Here is a 17,477-nt window from a genome sequence, read left to right as displayed (position 1 = left end):
TTGGCGGCCTAAAGGATCGGCTCCGGCGGTTTGGAAACAAGGACGGTAGCATGGCATTAGCGCAGCGCATCCCAGCACGAAGAGTGGCCCAACTCCCCGGATACCGGGAGCCATTGGAAGAGGCTTTTAATGAGGCGTTGTACTGCTGGGCTAATGAGAATGCAGGGGCAGCGTCTTGTCCATGCCCTCAAGGTAAGGTTTTGCATCCCGCATACTCTGTACTCTATAGCCGTTTCACTTTCAGCGATGTCGACGACGTTGGCGACTTTGACTCGTGAGCGTGATAGGTTGACCGTCACTTGTCCAACGCCACGACTCTAGGATCGGACATTATCAGAGTCCGTGGAGGTCAAGGAAAGACGTGGAAGTCTAGACGAAACGTCTTGCTGATACGAGCTTCGGTCCGTTGACGGCTTGAGCTTGACGCTAGAGGGAGTCTAAAGACTGGAGACGGTGAGTAAGACGGGGTGGACCCCGTCAGACTCAGCCCTGTCGCTAAATGAGTTGACCTTGGTGAGCAATAACGCGTGGTAAACTGGGCGTCCGGGGATCCCGAGGACTAGCCCTATATAGGAGATTGTGGCAGCATTGTGGCTTGCCGTGAAGGAAAAGAGCAAATGGAGAGCAGAGTAACTCCATCGGCTCAGCTGTCAAGGTCTTGGAGAAAATGCAACGACTTGGCCAGGCGCGTCCACATCATCTGTGCGGTCTAGAGTTGGCCCCCAGGATCGGTCCGTCAGTGGGATGGGATTTGTGGTCTCACACCCATTTGCAGGTGCATATGCTCATGCCGAGGAATATAGGGCTGGTAGTCTCTCTCACTGCGTTGCCCCATTCTTTTTGGCTGCAAAGGGTCTTCGCGGTCGGACTCACACTGCCTGCGAGTTAACCAAAAACACGAGACGGTCAACAAACTAAGACTAGGGTGCATACGCAGCAAAAGCAAGGCAAGGCCACGAAAAGGGGGGAGGAAGGAATCCCTGTATGAGAAATTAATATCAAGTGAGGCTTAGACGCACGAAATAGAAGCATACGCTATAGCAACCCTCCATAGCGCCGCATGGTATTCAGCCCTACAGGACCAGTTTTACCTGATGCTTGCAGGCCACAGTACAGCACCAGAATACTGCAGTAGTCTCTGTACCTAGAGAACGGGCCGTCGAAAATGCGCTGAAGGGCTCAAGCCATTGTAACGTCCAGACCACAATCAATGCTAAGTGATTTGATACTCTGCAAGCGTCTTCTGACTGAATTAGCCAACCCCGAAAAAAGACAGATGTAGTATGGCTGAGGAAAATCCTGTTGTTTGTCCGTAGGCTCCACACCGATCTCTTCATCCGGCCTCTTGGGACCTTGAGGTCTGAACGTGATGACTCGTGGGTGTGGCCATTAGCGCTCTCGAAAGCCATGTTCGCATCGTGCTAAGCTTGGCGAGTCAGTAGGCCAATGGCAGGGATGATCGCTATTTAGGAGCGCCGATTGTAAATTGCAGATGGGACGCCTTACCGCAGCCGTGCTACTGCATAGCGCTGACCGTTCATTTGTATGAGCGCCCGCGCAATCATCGCCTAAAGACACGGTGAGCAAAACAGCGCTAATTTGCGATCATTGTTTTGAGAAGCGAGATAACCTCTTGGAATTAATATCAACGACTGCTCCTTTTTCTTGCTCAGGGATGATTGATGCAGCGGGTGCCACGTATCAGAGGAAAAAGGAAATAATACACCAGACGAAACTATAGCCTGTGGTATTTCTCGTTTGATTCTACTGCTTTCTTTCTTTGGATTCGCTTCGTGAAACGCCCGTCGATTGCGCATGGTCGTAACAGCTGCAGGGCCTATTATTGTTCAAAGCAGAAGCATCCGCGTCCAGCGATCGCATATTATCTACTAGAGTCAGCAAATAAATATTGAAATAAACATTCTGCGGAACCAAAGTAGCGGGCCATCCTCAGGTCGGAAAGGAGGCCTAACTCCAGCGCACGCTGCAGCCCGGCCTGTATCTGCATGGCGCCATCTCGACTTCTAGACTGTTCAAGAACAAGCCCCATGGTAGTATCATGATTCTACTGCCCAGCAAGTAAAATTGCCACTCCTTGAGATCGGACGTAACGGACGGACTTCAGAATCATTCTCTGTAAAAGGGCCAGGACAAGGGCCAGTATCTGCGGCGTTAAACGGAGTCGGCCCCATTGAGCAGTTACAAAGCTTGGCTTGAAGGATGGCGGCCACTATGATACCATCAACCGAGTCCTCTGTATTACTGAATCGGTCGGAGTGGCCGGACCTGTGGCCTACAGATCCTCATCTTCTGGAGCGACACCGCCTGATGACGATGGGTAGAGTCAATTATGAAGTTCGAGATCCGGCACCCGTATCTCTGCATTGTGATTCGTTATCACGGTCATGTCTAGTGGGCGCCGTTCCGGTCCATCAATTTACCCACAACTTGCGACGGTACCTTAGTTCTCTGCGTCCAGGTGGTTTTCAGGGCTATGCCGTTAAAAGCCGAAATTGGACCGGCCTATCCCATGCTGAGGCCCTTTACCATGTCCTTCGATATCGGAGCTCAGCGACATTGTTGGGCGGATACTGGGCTCGGGTTGATGTTGAAGCGCAACGCACAAGGAGTTCAGGCTCGAGCACTGAAGATGCAAACAGTCAGTGGGGCACCGAGTCGGGCCCGAAGGAAAGGATGCGAGAGTCAAACCGCACCAAAAGTCGAGACTGGGAGTAGATACCGTCTGCCAAACTGCTAAAAGGTAGAGAGGCTCGGGAACCTAAGGATACTTTCAACATCAAGACGCGCACACGCGGCACAGATTGACTAGCAGTAATAGTATCAAGGGGAGCTTACCATATAGTGTTGATTGGGATCATCGCTGGTGGCCGTCCTCGTGATCCAGACGAGTGCTTGGAGGCTCTGTTGATTGTTCATCGTTGGAGGTGTCACAGACTCGCCGGGCCTCAAACTGGGAAACCTCCAGTCGTTGTTTTCCGTCTTGGGAAGGAAGTATCTTCCTCCAGCTCCCGGACCTGTCCCAACGACTCGACAACGCAAACTTCGATCCTCTCGTCAGACTCGAAAGTACTCATCACCTCACGACAACTACGGTTGGAAACGGGAATTCTCGGCGGTGGTGACAGGACCCCTTCCGATGCCGGGGAAAGCTTCCGGTTATCTCGAGCTAGGAGCCACATGGCGGAGATCCTAAACAAGCTGTTTCACAGTTGGTACCAGACTACTTTCAGGAGCCTCTCCTGACTCAACTCTCCTGGACTTTCCCGACCTACGCCTAGGAGATGGAGCGACTTGCCTGACCTGACATGAATCTACCGACAACTCGTTTTCCCACGTGGCCCCGCGAAGTTCTGCACTTCATGTCACTATGATGTGGCTGTACATGCACGCAGCACACTCGGAGCCGCGCCCGGTCCTTGCAAGAGCCCCACGGGAACTACCAAGTCGGGGTGGCCCGGAAAATGTCAACGACTCAACGCACATAGTGTGAGTACACCGCACGATATGCTACTCAATCCGGGTCGACAGACAATCGAGCTATCTCGTGAAAGGCTGCAGAAAGACCTCTTAGCGCGAAGGATCCGCCTCGAAAGCGCCTGGAGTCTCGATCGCGGATAGCATGGAGGGACCATGGTCCATCACGCTCGTTGCATCCCAAGATTTCCAACCCCCGCCACAATCAACGCGGCGTTATGGATCGACAATCCTGAATTGCTTGTTCTTCGACGGTCGACCCAAACCGGCGAGTAATGCGAGACAGCCATCATCCTTCTCAGGAGCATCCCGCAATCTAGACCATAATTGCTGCTCCGCCTTCGAAAATTCCACTTCAATCAATTTGACTTGTTAGCTAGAGAGCTAGCCAGTCCGACCTGGATTCTACGATTTTGAGAGCAGCTATGGAGTACTTTGCGACTACATACACTACGCACCTACCGCTATACTTCAAAGACGAGAAACAAGGAGAAGCGTAAGAACTAACCGTTTAAGGCTTTGCAGGCGCTGGTCGTGGGTTTCTGACCCCAGAGTCTGTGCAATCTGCAGCAATCGGCTAGCGGTCATGTGGATTGATTCCGCCATAAACCCGCTGCCGCCAATTAGATAGGAATCCTTGACAGAGCGTCCTAGTACCAATACTAACGATCTACGCATTCCGAGCCTCTTTCTCTCGCCCCTATTCCCGGGCTCAACTGACTCGCTGTTTGGGCTGACTAGAGCCTCGACCATTTGACAGATCAACTTCCTCAAGCTCTATCTTTCCTTCCGCTCCCGCGCGGATCCAGTCGCCCGAGAAAACAGACTCGATGATCAACTGGCTGACCAATCCACCTACAAGTCTTGTACCGTACTGCTAGAAGGCCATGGTATCTCGATATCTGGCATTACCAATTCTTGAACCGCATATTAGTAAAGTTTACAAATCCGTTACCACTTATCAGTGCTCGGTGTCCAGTTTCTACAGAAGTGTCACCGCCACTGTAGAGCAGCTAGCTAACCACTAGCCTGGGGCCGTGATCTGTGCTAAAGTGCGGCAGAATGCTTGGAGTCGGAGGCATTGCAAATGAGCCTACAACAACACCGTTACATATGCGATCAGCGCTACGGCTTCGTCGGTTACCCTTTGATTCCGTGCCTATACTAGCATGGAGATATTAGTTCTACTCCGGCACATGTCACGATTCGTAAGGGCGTGCGCGTCCGTATCTTGTGCTACACAAACCACGAGGCAGACTTCAAGAGGACACAGTACGGCAAGTAAGCCCCCACCCTCCACAATTTCTCGAGGCTCGAGCCTCGAACCAACAATCGCCATTGGCGGAAATACCCTGCCGTGCCACGAGTGTGCAAGACCAGAGCAACGAACCCTGAAATTAGTCAGACTAGGCCACGTTGACCTAGCCCAACCAACCTCGGCCGACACCACTGTTCCAGCCTCTGGCGATGCGCTTCTGGAATCTGAATGGCGGACTCGTATATACATCGCTGTCACGCAGGGGCGGCAAGTTAGTTACAACAACTTGGGGGCCAAAACATGGGGATAGTTCTTTTTTACTTTCCCTTCTTGAAACCTCAAGATTGTGGCAAAGTCAATATTAGTTTATTTGCCGCGCCTTGGTAGCGGGAAACTTGACGGCTCTAACCAGGAACCATGGAAAGAAATATCAAATACTGCACGGGTCGTGTGCGGCTTGTGCAGAAACTACTGACTAGTTCTCTAGATTATGGATCTTGCCGATTCGACTCTTACCGGGAGGCAGTTTAAGATTGTTACAGAGTCTGTACCTCACTCAGACTGCGGGGACTCGAAACGGCGGTTCTCAACGTCCTGGTTTCCGGAAATCTGCTCGGGAATCGTCCGAGATCACGGATTGCGGATTGCGGGCCCAGAGGATATCGTATTTTGGTACGTATTATGATTACGAGGGTAGTTCTTGACTATCTGCCTGCCTATCATCTCTATCCAAAGCATTCCAGGTTGGCCTCGTATGGGCTAAATACGCTGTGTAACACGGCAGAAACAGAGACGACCTACTCGAGGTTAAAGGCTAGTTCTTGTCTGACTGACTGATTGATTTACTGATTGGTACTCCGGGCCAAACAGAAACGAGGAATCGTTTAAACTGTTGGGATCTTCGTCTATCTGTTGGTTCTGGATCTTGCTCGCATTCGCATTCGTCCACGTGCGTTGGCCGCGATTCGCCATTCTGGAGCTACCTACTTCTTACTAGGTAGTCGACAATTCATCGAATGGCAAACCAGACAACGAGATAAACGAGATACAGAGTAGAAAGTCATCGAATCATCGCTTCAAAGTTCAATACCCCGTACTACATACTAAATATCCAAAACTTCATGTCCTAGGTATTCCTGTATCTATTTCTGGCATTCTGCACTTCCCGTGGCGAATGCTAAGCCATGCATCGTAGAGTTAAAGTTTCGACAGGGAAAGTCTACCCTGTTGGACCTCACTTGGAAACTCAAACTCTATTCAGAGTTCAATCCTAATTTTAGCCGCCGCTGGACGCCTGGCAAATGAGCTGCTACTGTACCAGGTACTAAACGGTCTAGTAGACGGCTGTATCCGACCTCGACATGCCTATGGTAGTTAGTAGTCAGAAGTCAGAGAGTAGGTATTTACTACCTACTTACTAGCGGTTCTGAATCTGAATACTTGAGCGGGTTAGTGCTTGGGTATCGTTCCGACAGTTAGTCGTGCCCCATAATACACCATGGTTAGTGGTGGCTCAATCGTACTGTACCATGGACGTGATATGGAGCAAATTAGCATTGCACACTAAGGGGTTTGGAATCAGTCCTGGAGAGACGGCTGGGTAGGTTACCATGATGGACGGTCCAGGATGGGTTAAATAAACTGTTGGTTGGAGCAGGGATATATTTCTGCGGCCAATAACAGTCAAAACCGAGGAAGCGGATGTTACTAAATAATCATCCTCAGACACATGGTGACATGGATGATGGGTGTAAGGATCAAGCGGTCGAGTGTCCGACTCTGACAGGACCGTTCGAGGGCAGAGCGGACGGAAACTGATCTGGCCAGTGGACTGCGGAGATAAGTCGCGTGTACGATGGTCTGGAGTACGCACGGAAGGAACGGCGGAGTTTGACTGTCGCGGACTTGCAGCGGGATATTCGGGATTTGCTTATCTACGTGCTTGACGTACTCTGTTAGCTTGGTAGGGCTGGCCTGCTGACTCGCTTGGCCAGACTCATGGCGGTTAGTGTAGGAGACAGTGTGTGTGCTTTCTGCCTAGTGACCAAGGAGGGATGGATGTCGACACTAGTCTCCGAGTCCGGATAGACTGGAAGCTATATCACCGGGACGAGTCGGAAATAAGGCATTCGCGAAAACTTGCACTACTCTGGTCAGACAGTGGTTGTCTGAAGGCTGCCGTATTCTATGAATAGCCTGAGATAGAAGAGATGGATGAATGGCGGTAATCTTTCTCCCAGTTTGTTGTCGGACATTGTACGAGGATATCTGTGCAGGGTCTACCGTATGACCGTACGGCTTACCCGGACTCCGTATAGGCTTCACAGATTGGGCAAGGGGAGGGAGATCTCAGCGTGGGCCTCCACGAATCTGGATCAATTGAGTTACACAAGGTCGGCCTGGGGGCCGTATCAGGATCCATCAGACAATTTTGCCACGTGCAGGGAAAGCCGGGGTCAAGTTGGTGGGATGTGGGTTGCTGACTGGATGTGAGTCTCAGTAATCGGGGGCCAGAGAAGGAGGGGTGAAATAAGTTTTCGGAATCCCCTCACGACACAGGCACATGCAAAATTGTTGGCTAGCCAATCTTGGTGTTGGGATCTGTGCTACAGCCTGTTCTATGCTATGAATTTCGCGTGGAAGATTCGCGATAGATGGCGGCAGATGATATGACATCGACTTGATAAGCATCCCACTCAAAGCCGAGTTTGGGAATAGTGATTTTTGATCAAGCCGAGGGGAGATCTGCTGGGAAATGAAACAGAGTTCCGAGGCGATCGGCGGGGAAATTCTCGAATAGACACCGTAGTTCGGCAGCAAAGCCGGTCAGAAATGCGGTTCTCCCACCGCGAAATTACAGTGAGAGAATAAGGTTTCTCTCCAGAATCGTGGTGGAAGCGTCGGTCAATGCGAGCGGCGCCCGACGCTGGGGAGAGCAACATAACGGTTCCTGACCGGCTTGGCAGGGAAGGCACGTTGAAGACAAGAATCGATGACGTTTGACATTCGGCAGCGCAAAAGGCTATGAATCATCGGGCGCAATCATGTGCCTGGGTCCTGCAACTTCTGCTGCACCCTGTCTTCTGTCTCTTCTTGTTGTATTGCGGGAAACAAGCCAAAAGTCGGGATGGAATCAAGAACGAGCGGTGTAAAATAGGAAATGCTGCGCCTCACTAGGCCCGCTTTGGCCTTAGCTTCGAGGGCCCTTCCAATGGAAACGCGGGGAGATCCGCTGCTTGCTCCGCGATAGGCTGTTGCCCTGTGGCTCGGTCGGCAATGTGGCGCTTGGTCGGGTTTTGGTTCGAATTTCTCACCGACACCACCGACTCTTTGCTGCGTTCCGGAATACACCTAGCCCTGCGCATGTTGCGACAAGTGGATGTTGGTAATCTGCAGTACATGCACCTTGGAGACCGTGACCGGGGTGTATTCTGCATCAGGGCCGTGCTTGCATCATGTTTTCCGACCGCGACCGCGTACTACGTATGGTGTCAACCACTCACCATACACCCATGTTTCAAGCCTTCTATCTGATTTGCGTCGATATTGCAGTGCAGTTCCGGAATCCCCGATTCTTCAGTGCCCGGCCATCTCTGCTTTGGTCTATCTCGACTTTGCTGACTTGTTTGATCTGTACCGTACCCAAGCCATACCTCAAAGGCTCAGCCTTGCATGAGCCACAGTAGCCCCACATACACGAAGGCTCCAAAGGTTTGTACAGAATCATCGAGTCCGTATCGATCTGTTACATCAAAGAGAAGGTTTCTTGGAATGTCCTTGTTCCTGGGGCTGTCGGGTGTCGTTGATGGCGCCTGTCAGAACATTCTTGTCTTGTCTTCATATGGACTGGAAGTAATATCCTCGACACGTCAAAGATCTGTCTTGAGGGGAACCGCACTATTGGATTCGTAAGGCACTAACTTGATCACGCCTAGGAGGAATGCGGCTCTGTATGGTTGAGTGGTTCGAGACAAATCGAGTTCGTCCACAATGGGGAAAGTGTTTGTCCATTCTCGACGCTAGCGAAGGATGGTTTTCCCGTCTGGGACCGAGTATGGTCTGCCATTGGAAGACTCGTCTGCTGGCGGGGTGACTCTTCATTTGACTCATGGCCAATGAGGCGCAGAGGATGCAATGCACGTTCCTCGACAAGGGGTGGTCGGGTTCCGGTGGAGCTGAGATCGTCAAGACGGCCATCTGAATCTTCCAGAGTTGTTACGGGCTTGCAGCACACCCTCTCGAGGGGGAAACGTCAACTTGCGCAAGTTATATCTGTAAGCATCCTGGAAAGGAATTTGTGAACCAAATTGACGGGTCGCAAGAAGGATGATGTTTGACCGCCAAGCATCACCGTGTCTACGGTAATAACCCTTGTACTTCGGGAACTGAGTCAACTTCCAAGTGGAATCGTCGGAATTTGAGAGGTAAATCGGCTGGCGATCACTACAATTTTTTTATGGAGTCGTGGAGTTGGACTCTCGCGCTCCGGGCAAAACTTTACTGGAAGATAAATTGATTCAAGCTCACAGTGGAGCAGCCAAAAACCGTGGATTCATGACTCCGTGAGGGGAGAATATTTGCCACCATCTTATCATGGGGAAAGAGAGGGTACGATCAGGGCCAGGGAGAGGAAGCGGAGCCGAAGCCGATATCTGTCACAGAGATCAAAGCATTCAAAGGGTGATGGTCGCCAAGATTCCCAGGGAGGCTTGACAACAATCCCAGCGTCACGGACTCGCCGATGACACTTGTGGAGCAGATCCCAGCGACTGCATACACATGACGGCGTCTCCGGGGAGCGTCGTGCACCCAATGCTGGTAGCAAACTGCAGTATCCGTAATAATAATAAATATCGATCACTGACTACGAACGCTAGGCGAGTGACTTAATATCGCTGTCGTGTTTTCAGGCATGACAAGCGAGCTTGGGGCCTTGGACTTGGGATCGCTGCAGAGCCGTGGACTGGGTTCGCGGGCCATAATGAGGTAAGAGTAGCGAGAGAACTACTGCACCCGCTCGACAGGGGTGCCTTGGGCAGAATTGGCGCAGGACAATTTCTTTTTGCCCATTGTATCCTCTGAAGATGCCTTTATCTCAATTATCGCTGCACTATCGACGAGAATGTCTTGCCCTCCATATGGCCCGACCGCGAATCGTGATCACTGGGTGGATAGCAGTGGATCGACGGTGATATCGCACTGCGCACCGTAAACTTTTCTTTTCCCAGATGTTCGACTGTCAATCAGCAAGTAGTCGATGACTGGCAGAGTGCGCTCTAATGGCAAGAATGGCAAGGGCAAGGACATGGATGCTGGCACCTGGCAGATCGGAGACGCAGCGAAAGGAACAGCAGGATTGGAGATCGCAAGAGTCTGGCGGTGCAACACTGCATAGATTACAGCTAGTACCAGGCTCCACTGGCCAATACAACAGTGAATAATATTTTATTATTTTATTTTCTTTTTTTGTTTATTTAATTAGCGTAAATTATTTTATTTTTACTTTCCCTTAGTTCACGCCCCTCCAGACCCCATCCATCAACCACCATCATCAGTAATTCAGCATCATCTCTTGTCGTCTGCGACCGTCAGTTTACCGCGCTAATGGCTCCCCTGTCCCTGCGGTGGTTTTAAGTGCCAGACTGCGGCCGATCCACTGCAAGTCCAGACGGTGCTCTGCTCGTAGGGCCAGCAATCACAGAACATTTAACTATGCTTTTGCTCCCCTCATCCTTCTGACCCCCCTTCTTTTTTACTCATCTTCACCTCCCCGTCACCCTCATCTTCTCTCTCGCCTATATATACTCCGATACCCAGTGACCAGGCATTCATCCCCTGCCTAGCATTCCTCCCTTACCTCGCTGCCCTTGGTCCACCTCGTCGCGAACTCTCAGTGCTTCCATTCCAGTGCTGGACCATACCTTTTCCGACATCACTGTTCCAAGTTCGAACCTGTTGACCACGCGACAGACCAAAAGGTTGGCTATTCCCCCGAGCGGCCCGCTTCCCATATTATTGAACTCAATCGGCCCTCGTCAATTCGGGACATCGTCGCTGACGTGCAACCTGTAGATCTAGTACAGATAGTATACTTATAGTGCCATCGCCGAGTCCGCTTCCCGGCCGCACGCCCCCGGTTATGCAGAGCGACATCAACAACGCCGACTTCCTCCTCTTTCCTTCCAAAAACAACGTCGCCAAAATGATGGCTCTCGAGTCTTCAAGGCAGCAGCAAGGCCCATACTTTCAAGACTATTCCATCGACCCTGCTTTGGTCGACGGATTTAGCTTCAACGTGGACGGTCTTGTTGGATACGATACTGGCTTCACCCAGCCTACCTATCAGAACATTGGTTTTGATGATTCATATACCGACCAGAAGGCGAGTGGGTTTCCAGTCTCCAGCGCAGAGCCCTTCATGTCGGGTGTCTCGACCGCTTCCGGACCCTCAATTGCCAGTGCTTCTTCATCCGCCATGGGCTCGCCTTATTCGGCCAATGCGAATACTTTTCACGAGGAGTGGGTGGATACGCATCACGGCTTGGGCCTTCAAACTGCAGTTATGGGCGACCTATTCCCTAGCGAGGGCATGGTAAATCCATTTGATTCGGAGGGAATCTACCAGAAAAAGTCGGACAGCTTTGTTGGTGAGTGATCTTCTTACCTCAGAAAACTAAAGTTCTTGTCTGACAGCGATAGACCCGTCTCTTATCCAACCGATGCAACAACCGCAGCTTACTCTTACTCCCCCTGCCATCTCCTACTCCGAACAATCCGACTACACCCTTGCTCCTACCGGCTTCTACCCTCAGTCCTTTGAGCCTTCACAATTCCAACATGCAGAGAACTTTATGCTCAAACAAACATATTCGCAACAATCAAGTCTCGTTCCTCCTTCGCCAGTACCCTCTGGTCCTCATTCTCGCCCCGTTTCAATATATGATCGACGGTCGTCAATATCCTCCATCCACTCGCGCCCTTCACAACCAAGCCCAGCGGCTAGTAGCATTGAGCTTGATGACGATACCAAGGAGAAGGGTCGATGCCCTCACCCCGACTGTGGGCGTGTCTTCAAAGACTTGAAAGCCCACATGCTCACGCATCAATCGGAACGCCCTGAAAAGTGTCCGATTGTGACCTGCGAGTACCACATCAAGGGCTTCGCCCGAAAATACGACAAGAACAGGCACACCCTAACCCACTACAAGGGTACAATGGTGTGCGGTTTCTGCCCTGGCTCTGGCTCTCCCGCGGAGAAGAGCTTCAACCGAGCTGATGTCTTCAAGCGCCACTTGACCTCAGTCCACGGTGTGGAACAGACCCCACCGAATTGCCGCAAGAAGAACCCAACGGTTTCGTCCACCAAGAGTGTCTCAGACTACTGCCAGGATGCGACCGGTAAGTGTTCAACTTGCTCGGGCACATTCAGCAATGCGCAGGACTTCTACGAGCATCTGGACGACTGTGTCCTCCGCGTGGTGCAGCAGGAAGAGCCCAGCGAGGCCATCAACCAGCAGCGACTCGCCGAAGTCGACTCAGATGAGGAGGTGAAGAAGACCATGGAGAAACACAAGCTACTCGACACGGCTGGCTCCGTTGATCGATATGACGACGAAAACGACGATGACGACGACGACTTTGACGATCGACGACCAGCCAAATCTACCAAGTCAGGCAAGGGGTCTCGCGTGGTCTTGGGAAACAGCGCTGTAACCAAGAACACGAAGGGCAAACTCACCGCATCAAAGAGGCGAAACAATCGCGACCTCTACCCGCAGTCCTGGGGCTGCCCCAGCGGCAACATCAAGATGAAGAAGCGCGTTCTCTGCGTCTTCGACGGCCAGCGCCGGCTATGGAAGGACGAGATGATGCTCGACAATGAGTTCGAGGTCCGTCTCAAGCTTCCCGGCGGTGCTGGCGACGGCACGAACCGTGAAGCCTACATCACCGACCTCGACGTTGAGACGCTGAAACGCGCCAACGGCATCCTCAACGCCACCGAGGAAGAGCGGGGGCCCTGGTTTGACGGACCTGCGACACAGCTGATCGGGCAACCGGCGATGCTCCTGCCAGACTTTCCCGGAACGATGGAGAGGTCGTAGACATTGACGAGTTGATGTCATGAACTGAAGCACATCTTGGGTATGCGTATGCCCGGTCTGATATTTATCGCATGGCATGAGGATAGCGGCATTGTTTTGGATAAGTTGATACCACTGCGTCAGATGATTCGTTAATAAGGAAGACATGTATTTATATACTACTATATGAGGCTGGACCTTGGTGTTGGAGATGGACCTTACATTCTTATGTTGCTATTATTTCTTATTTATACACTGTGATATGACATGACACTTAACCCTTTCGTAGCTTATGGATAAGGACGAAGGCAATAGGCATTGCTACAATGTAATAGACACTCGAGAAGGTCTAGGGGTGGTCCATGGTCAGAGGTTCGACATCTGTCCTTTGGACTATCTGCTTCCCCGATCTCTCCGTCCCACTCTTTAGCCTGCGAATGACCTTCTAGAACCAACAAACAACCCGAAGATTACCTCTACTCCCAGCATCAGCGACGTGCAAGTCATCCACCTCCGAGCCGTTAACTGTCGGTCCCCCGGGCCTCTTTATTCCCAAACGGGCATCAATAGAGCCGGCAAATCCACAACTCCAACGGTGCGATCATCATTCTATTCAACCAGTCCCCTATTGAGTCATTGACAGCAGCAGCCTTTCATGTCCCGAGCTACCCACCCGAGCTTCATGGCTGCTGCACCTCGAGCTCTTATAAACCCGCCATCTCCTTAGCACCCACCTGCACCCATTCAATTGCCGGCATGAAGGTGAAGCCACGGCGGTAGTTCTTCTACTTCAATAGGTACTTCTCAAGGCTCCAACCAAGCCAAGCAGCCATTCGTAGGCACAAAAGGCAGAAAAAAACCCAAAACCTCAAAATGGGCCACCACAACTCCTCCTCCTCTTCATCCCCAACAATTCAAATCACCGTGCTCACAATCGCAACCCCGGATGGAGGACAAGGATGAGGAGGCTCAAAATCGACCATCCTCGACACATCCGCATACGACGGCACACGCCTTCGCACATACCACTCCTCACCAAAACTAATGACCACCCACCTGTCCCCGGAGTACCCCGATACCTGGGAAAGGATGTTTCAGCCATACCACGCGGCCGGCGGGCTCTGCGTAACGCAGGACAGTATCGAGGGAAGCCCACTCTTCGACGAGCACCCGGAGACGCGTGCTGAAGAGGAACCAGAAGGCGGCGGGATCGAACACAGAATCGCAATGATGCACCAGCTCCACTGCCTATTTACACTAAGAGGCGTGCTATACCCAGAGAACAATAACCTCGCTGTAAATAGCACGTCTCGCCCGCCGGATGTGTTTACCGATGATGAGGTGGGACGCATGGGCAGGATGCATTTGAGTCATTGTTTTGAGTATCTTATTCAGGTATCTCACCTATTTCCCTCCTTTCCCTCGATCGACCCTGGACTGTCTAATGTTTTGTTTTGGGCACAGTCGGTAGACAATAATCTACGCCGCAGACGACACCCTCGAAACCCCGCACAAAGAAATAAACGACGACGGCATCGCAGACTGGTACGTCACGCCCGGCGGCAAAATCCACCAGTGCAAGGACCCGCAGCCGCTGTGGGAGATGTCTGTGCGGGCGCACATGGAGCCGATGAATATGAGCGATTGGAGGCCGGGCGTTGGGGGCGCGGGAATACTTTTCTGAGGAGATTAGAAGGACGGGGGAGTATAAGCATGATATTCCGGGCGTGTTTATGTTTGGGGTTATTGGGGGTGGGGTTTGAGGAGCTTTTCTGCTTGAGGGGGGTTGGATTTGGGATGATGTGACTGGGGTGGTCTAATCTTTATAGTATATAGTATATAAGTAGTTTTGATAATGGGGGAAAAAGTGTTCAGGTCGAATGGATTGCACCTATGTCGATTCAATTATTTGTAACAAATGGGTATGGAATAAAGATACTAATCTCGTTTCAGTGAAGGACAGTCTGATCATAATTCAAATCACAAGCATGCGGATACTGCAGACAATACTTTGGAACGACCGTAGCAGCCATAACGCCATTCGCAAGGAGATACTCACGAAAGTTCAAGATACGCTGAGTAAAGAGCGTCGTCCGCTTGTTGCCCTTTACGTCGCGGTTGCCGGACCATACGCGCTCCGCCAGTGCCGCGGCGCGAGGCCATAACATGTTGCTCACGTTTACATCGTCGACTTGCTCGGACCACAGCGGTGCGACGGCTCCGATGACATGCTCTGCTTGGGCATCCGTGAGCTTGAGTGTAAAGTCGTAGTTGTAGATTCGCTGCCATGTCTTGTAAGGCGCACACCAGGATCCGCCCATGCCGCCGTAGTTGAAGTTTGGCGTGTCAGGAGTTGGGTTATCCTGCTCGTCGTAGCGGTCGTCGTTAGTAACGTACCCGCCGTGCCCGCAATCGAGGTACATGAAGTCCGAGGAGGAGACGATAACGTCGAATCCCATCTCCGTAAGCTTGTCGATATTTTCGAGGCCATAGTTCCACGATTGCATGACGATGTCCTTCGGGACGTCCTCGGCGTGCTCGGTGCCGATTGCGACGTCCTCCCACATAACGAGACGGCGGTCATCGCTGACGCTCTTGAAGATCGGAACGGATTCGTCGACCCAGTGCTGGAGGAGGTCGTTGTAGGTGCGGGAGGGATCTTCGGCGAACCATTCAGTGACGTAGGTGCTGAAGTTGTAGCAGTTGGGCTGGATTTCGTCGCCGCCGACGTGAAACCAGTTGTCTGGGAAGATGGAAGAAAGTTCTTCGTAGACGTCGCGGATGACTTCGTAGGTTCGCGGGTTGATGATGTCGAGTTGACCGGGGTTGGGCTGGACTGCTGTGTGCAGCTCCCAGTTGTCGTTGGACCACCAGGCGTTAGCGCATGCCACAATCTCCGGGTCTACTTGTTGCCAGCCGGAGGCTGAGTGAGCGGGCATGTCGACTTCGGGAATGACTCGAATGGCGCGGGCGCGAGCGTACGCGACGACATCGCGGAGGTCGTCGTGGGAGAAGGTCTCGCGGGGAGAGTAGGCATCCTTGATCATCTCGGGGTAGGCGTTGATATGCACAGGCCAGGACTGGGTATCGTCAAGATGCCAGTGCAGGACGTTGAGTTTCGACAGGGCCATGCCATCCAACTGCTCGTGGAGCTTGCGCACGGAGATAAAGTTACGGCCCGTATCGACCATGATTCCGCGGTACGGGTAGAGGGGCGCATCCTTGATCCGGACGGGCTGCTCAATAACCAGGCCTCCATCTCCGTTCGAAATGACAATCTGCTGGAGTGTAGTGAAAGCGTGGAGAGCACCCCAGACGGTTTTGGCGGTGATCTCAACGGCGTCCGATTCTTCCCTAGCGTCCAGAGTGTATGATTCGTCCACACCGTGTTGTAGATCAGCCTCCCAATCCTCTATCGCGACGTCCACATATGCAATTGGCACTCCGGCGCGCTTAGATTTCGCGGCGGCGCTCTCCGATGTGGATGCGGATGGAGACTGAGTAGGAAACGGGTCGAATTCAGGAATGGGAGCTTCGACTCCTTGAGGGACCCATTCTAGCTTAGTGATTGTTTTCCAGGCGCGATCCCACGCGTTCGTGAGGATGGAGTCATCGGTGTCCTGATCGACGCGCAGTGACACGGAGTCGGACAGCGGTTTGGGGCCTGAAGAACCCCAAGAAATGTGGCGCGGAGCTGGCAGCGGATTGACCTTGACGGCGGCGACTGAGGAAGCCACCGCCAGTAGTGCGGTGCAGAGGCGGGCGTATGTCATGATAAGTTAAAGATAAGGCATGGACTATTTGATTCACGAAGAGACAGGAGGAAGTGATTGGGAAGGGGAGAAGAGGATGAAGTTGGGGAGATGCAGGTCAGAGTCAGAGTCAGGTGCTGCAGATCAACAGGAGATGCCTTTATACACTTCTTCCTTCATTCACTCCCACCAACAACCATGCATTTACATCCCTTGACATTCTTATCACGCGCGAGCAATGCTCCATCTCCACTCTCTTCACTGACCAAGCCACTTCACAGTTTCCAAGTCTTGATTCTCTATCACATCGCATGTGAGCAGAGCTCGAGCAGTGACTCCAGTGAGGTTAGAAGGATCAATACCCCATTTCCATCGGGCCAAGCTAACAGTCCAGCTGCCGGCTCCAACAAGTCGAGAGCAACGGTGCTTTTTCTTAGCTCAGGGCTTTCAAGCCAACAATGCTTCTGTGCCATCGCCCATGTCCTTGATGTTACATCGCGATCGCTCGCCGCTATTCAAGAGTCCTCGGAGTCAAACAATCGTCCACGCATTGTTTCGTACGTCGAGCTTGGCTGCTACACCGTCCGCACCGACGTGACTTCCAAGTCCGAGCTAGCTACAGTGACATTGTCATCTCTTATCGATCGTTCACCTCGCTTATGCCGAGCATACTCTGCAGTACCTAATCCCTACCCCACCCGACCTGCTAAACTCCAGAGAGTATCTTTAAAGTTTATCTTTCATGATCAGCAGAGCTCGGGGAAGCTTCAATAGAATCGATCCGTTGAAGACAATTACTCCCTTCCTATGTCCTCTTCACCCCTTGCAAAAACTTAGGGTTTTCCCAACCTCAGCGCAAACTTTGACTTGAGAAGCATAATAAACAACCCA

General features: G+C 52.0%; 5 protein-coding genes across 5 annotated transcripts; 4 read left to right on the top strand and 1 right to left on the bottom strand.

Moving 5' to 3' along the window:
* Window positions 1-1,857: 1,857 nt before the first annotated feature.
* BDV17DRAFT_242649 (uncharacterized protein) lies at window positions 1,858-2,851 on the top strand. Its single transcript, XM_073755994.1, has one exon. The coding sequence runs from the start codon at window positions 2,221-2,223 to the stop codon at window positions 2,734-2,736; it is 516 nt and encodes a 171-aa protein (XP_073610288.1). The 5' UTR covers window positions 1,858-2,220; the 3' UTR covers window positions 2,737-2,851.
* Window positions 2,852-7,893: 5,042 nt separating this feature from the next.
* Window positions 7,894-8,766, top strand: BDV17DRAFT_277034 (uncharacterized protein). Its single transcript, XM_073759396.1, has one exon. The coding sequence runs from the start codon at window positions 8,133-8,135 to the stop codon at window positions 8,427-8,429; it is 297 nt and encodes a 98-aa protein (XP_073610287.1). The 5' UTR covers window positions 7,894-8,132; the 3' UTR covers window positions 8,430-8,766.
* Window positions 8,767-10,892: 2,126 nt separating this feature from the next.
* zfpA (putative C2H2 finger domain protein) lies at window positions 10,893-12,855 on the top strand (the record flags this gene model as incomplete). Its single annotated transcript, XM_073763271.1, has 2 exons — window positions 10,893-11,400; window positions 11,453-12,855. 2 exons carry the CDS (start codon window positions 10,893-10,895, stop codon window positions 12,853-12,855), a joined length of 1,911 nt encoding a protein of 636 aa, XP_073610286.1.
* A 1,023-nt stretch (window positions 12,856-13,878) lies between these two features.
* On the top strand, window positions 13,879-14,518 carry BDV17DRAFT_296343 (uncharacterized protein; the record flags this gene model as incomplete). Its single annotated transcript, XM_073763270.1, has 2 exons — window positions 13,879-14,229; window positions 14,306-14,518. 2 exons carry the CDS (start codon window positions 13,879-13,881, stop codon window positions 14,516-14,518), a joined length of 564 nt encoding a protein of 187 aa, XP_073610285.1.
* A 73-nt stretch (window positions 14,519-14,591) lies between these two features.
* Window positions 14,592-16,670, bottom strand: BDV17DRAFT_277029 (beta-N-acetylhexosaminidase). Its single transcript, XM_073759395.1, has one exon. The coding sequence runs from the start codon at window positions 16,605-16,607 to the stop codon at window positions 14,784-14,786; it is 1,824 nt and encodes a 607-aa protein (XP_073610284.1). The 5' UTR covers window positions 16,608-16,670; the 3' UTR covers window positions 14,592-14,783.
* Between the last annotated feature and the right edge of the window lie 807 nt (window positions 16,671-17,477).

This window comes from Aspergillus undulatus, assembly GCF_047715775.1.
Source record: "Aspergillus undulatus strain CBS 261.88 unplaced genomic scaffold BDV17scaffold_90, whole genome shotgun sequence".
Classification (NCBI taxonomy): domain Eukaryota; kingdom Fungi; phylum Ascomycota; class Eurotiomycetes; order Eurotiales; family Aspergillaceae; genus Aspergillus; species Aspergillus undulatus.
This window is presented reverse-complemented; position numbering and strand designations above follow the sequence as displayed.

What these genes read in the sequence shown, in the direction of transcription:
- BDV17DRAFT_242649 (XM_073755994.1), top strand. Translation starts at nt 2,221, where the DNA reads ATGGCGGCCACTATGATACCATCAACCGAGTCCTCTGTATTACTGAAT.
- BDV17DRAFT_277034 (XM_073759396.1), top strand. Translation starts at nt 8,133, where the DNA reads ATGTTGGTAATCTGCAGTACATGCACCTTGGAGACCGTGACCGGGGTG.
- BDV17DRAFT_277029 (XM_073759395.1), bottom strand. Translation starts at nt 16,607, where the DNA reads ATGACATACGCCCGCCTCTGCACCGCACTACTGGCGGTGGCTTCCTCA.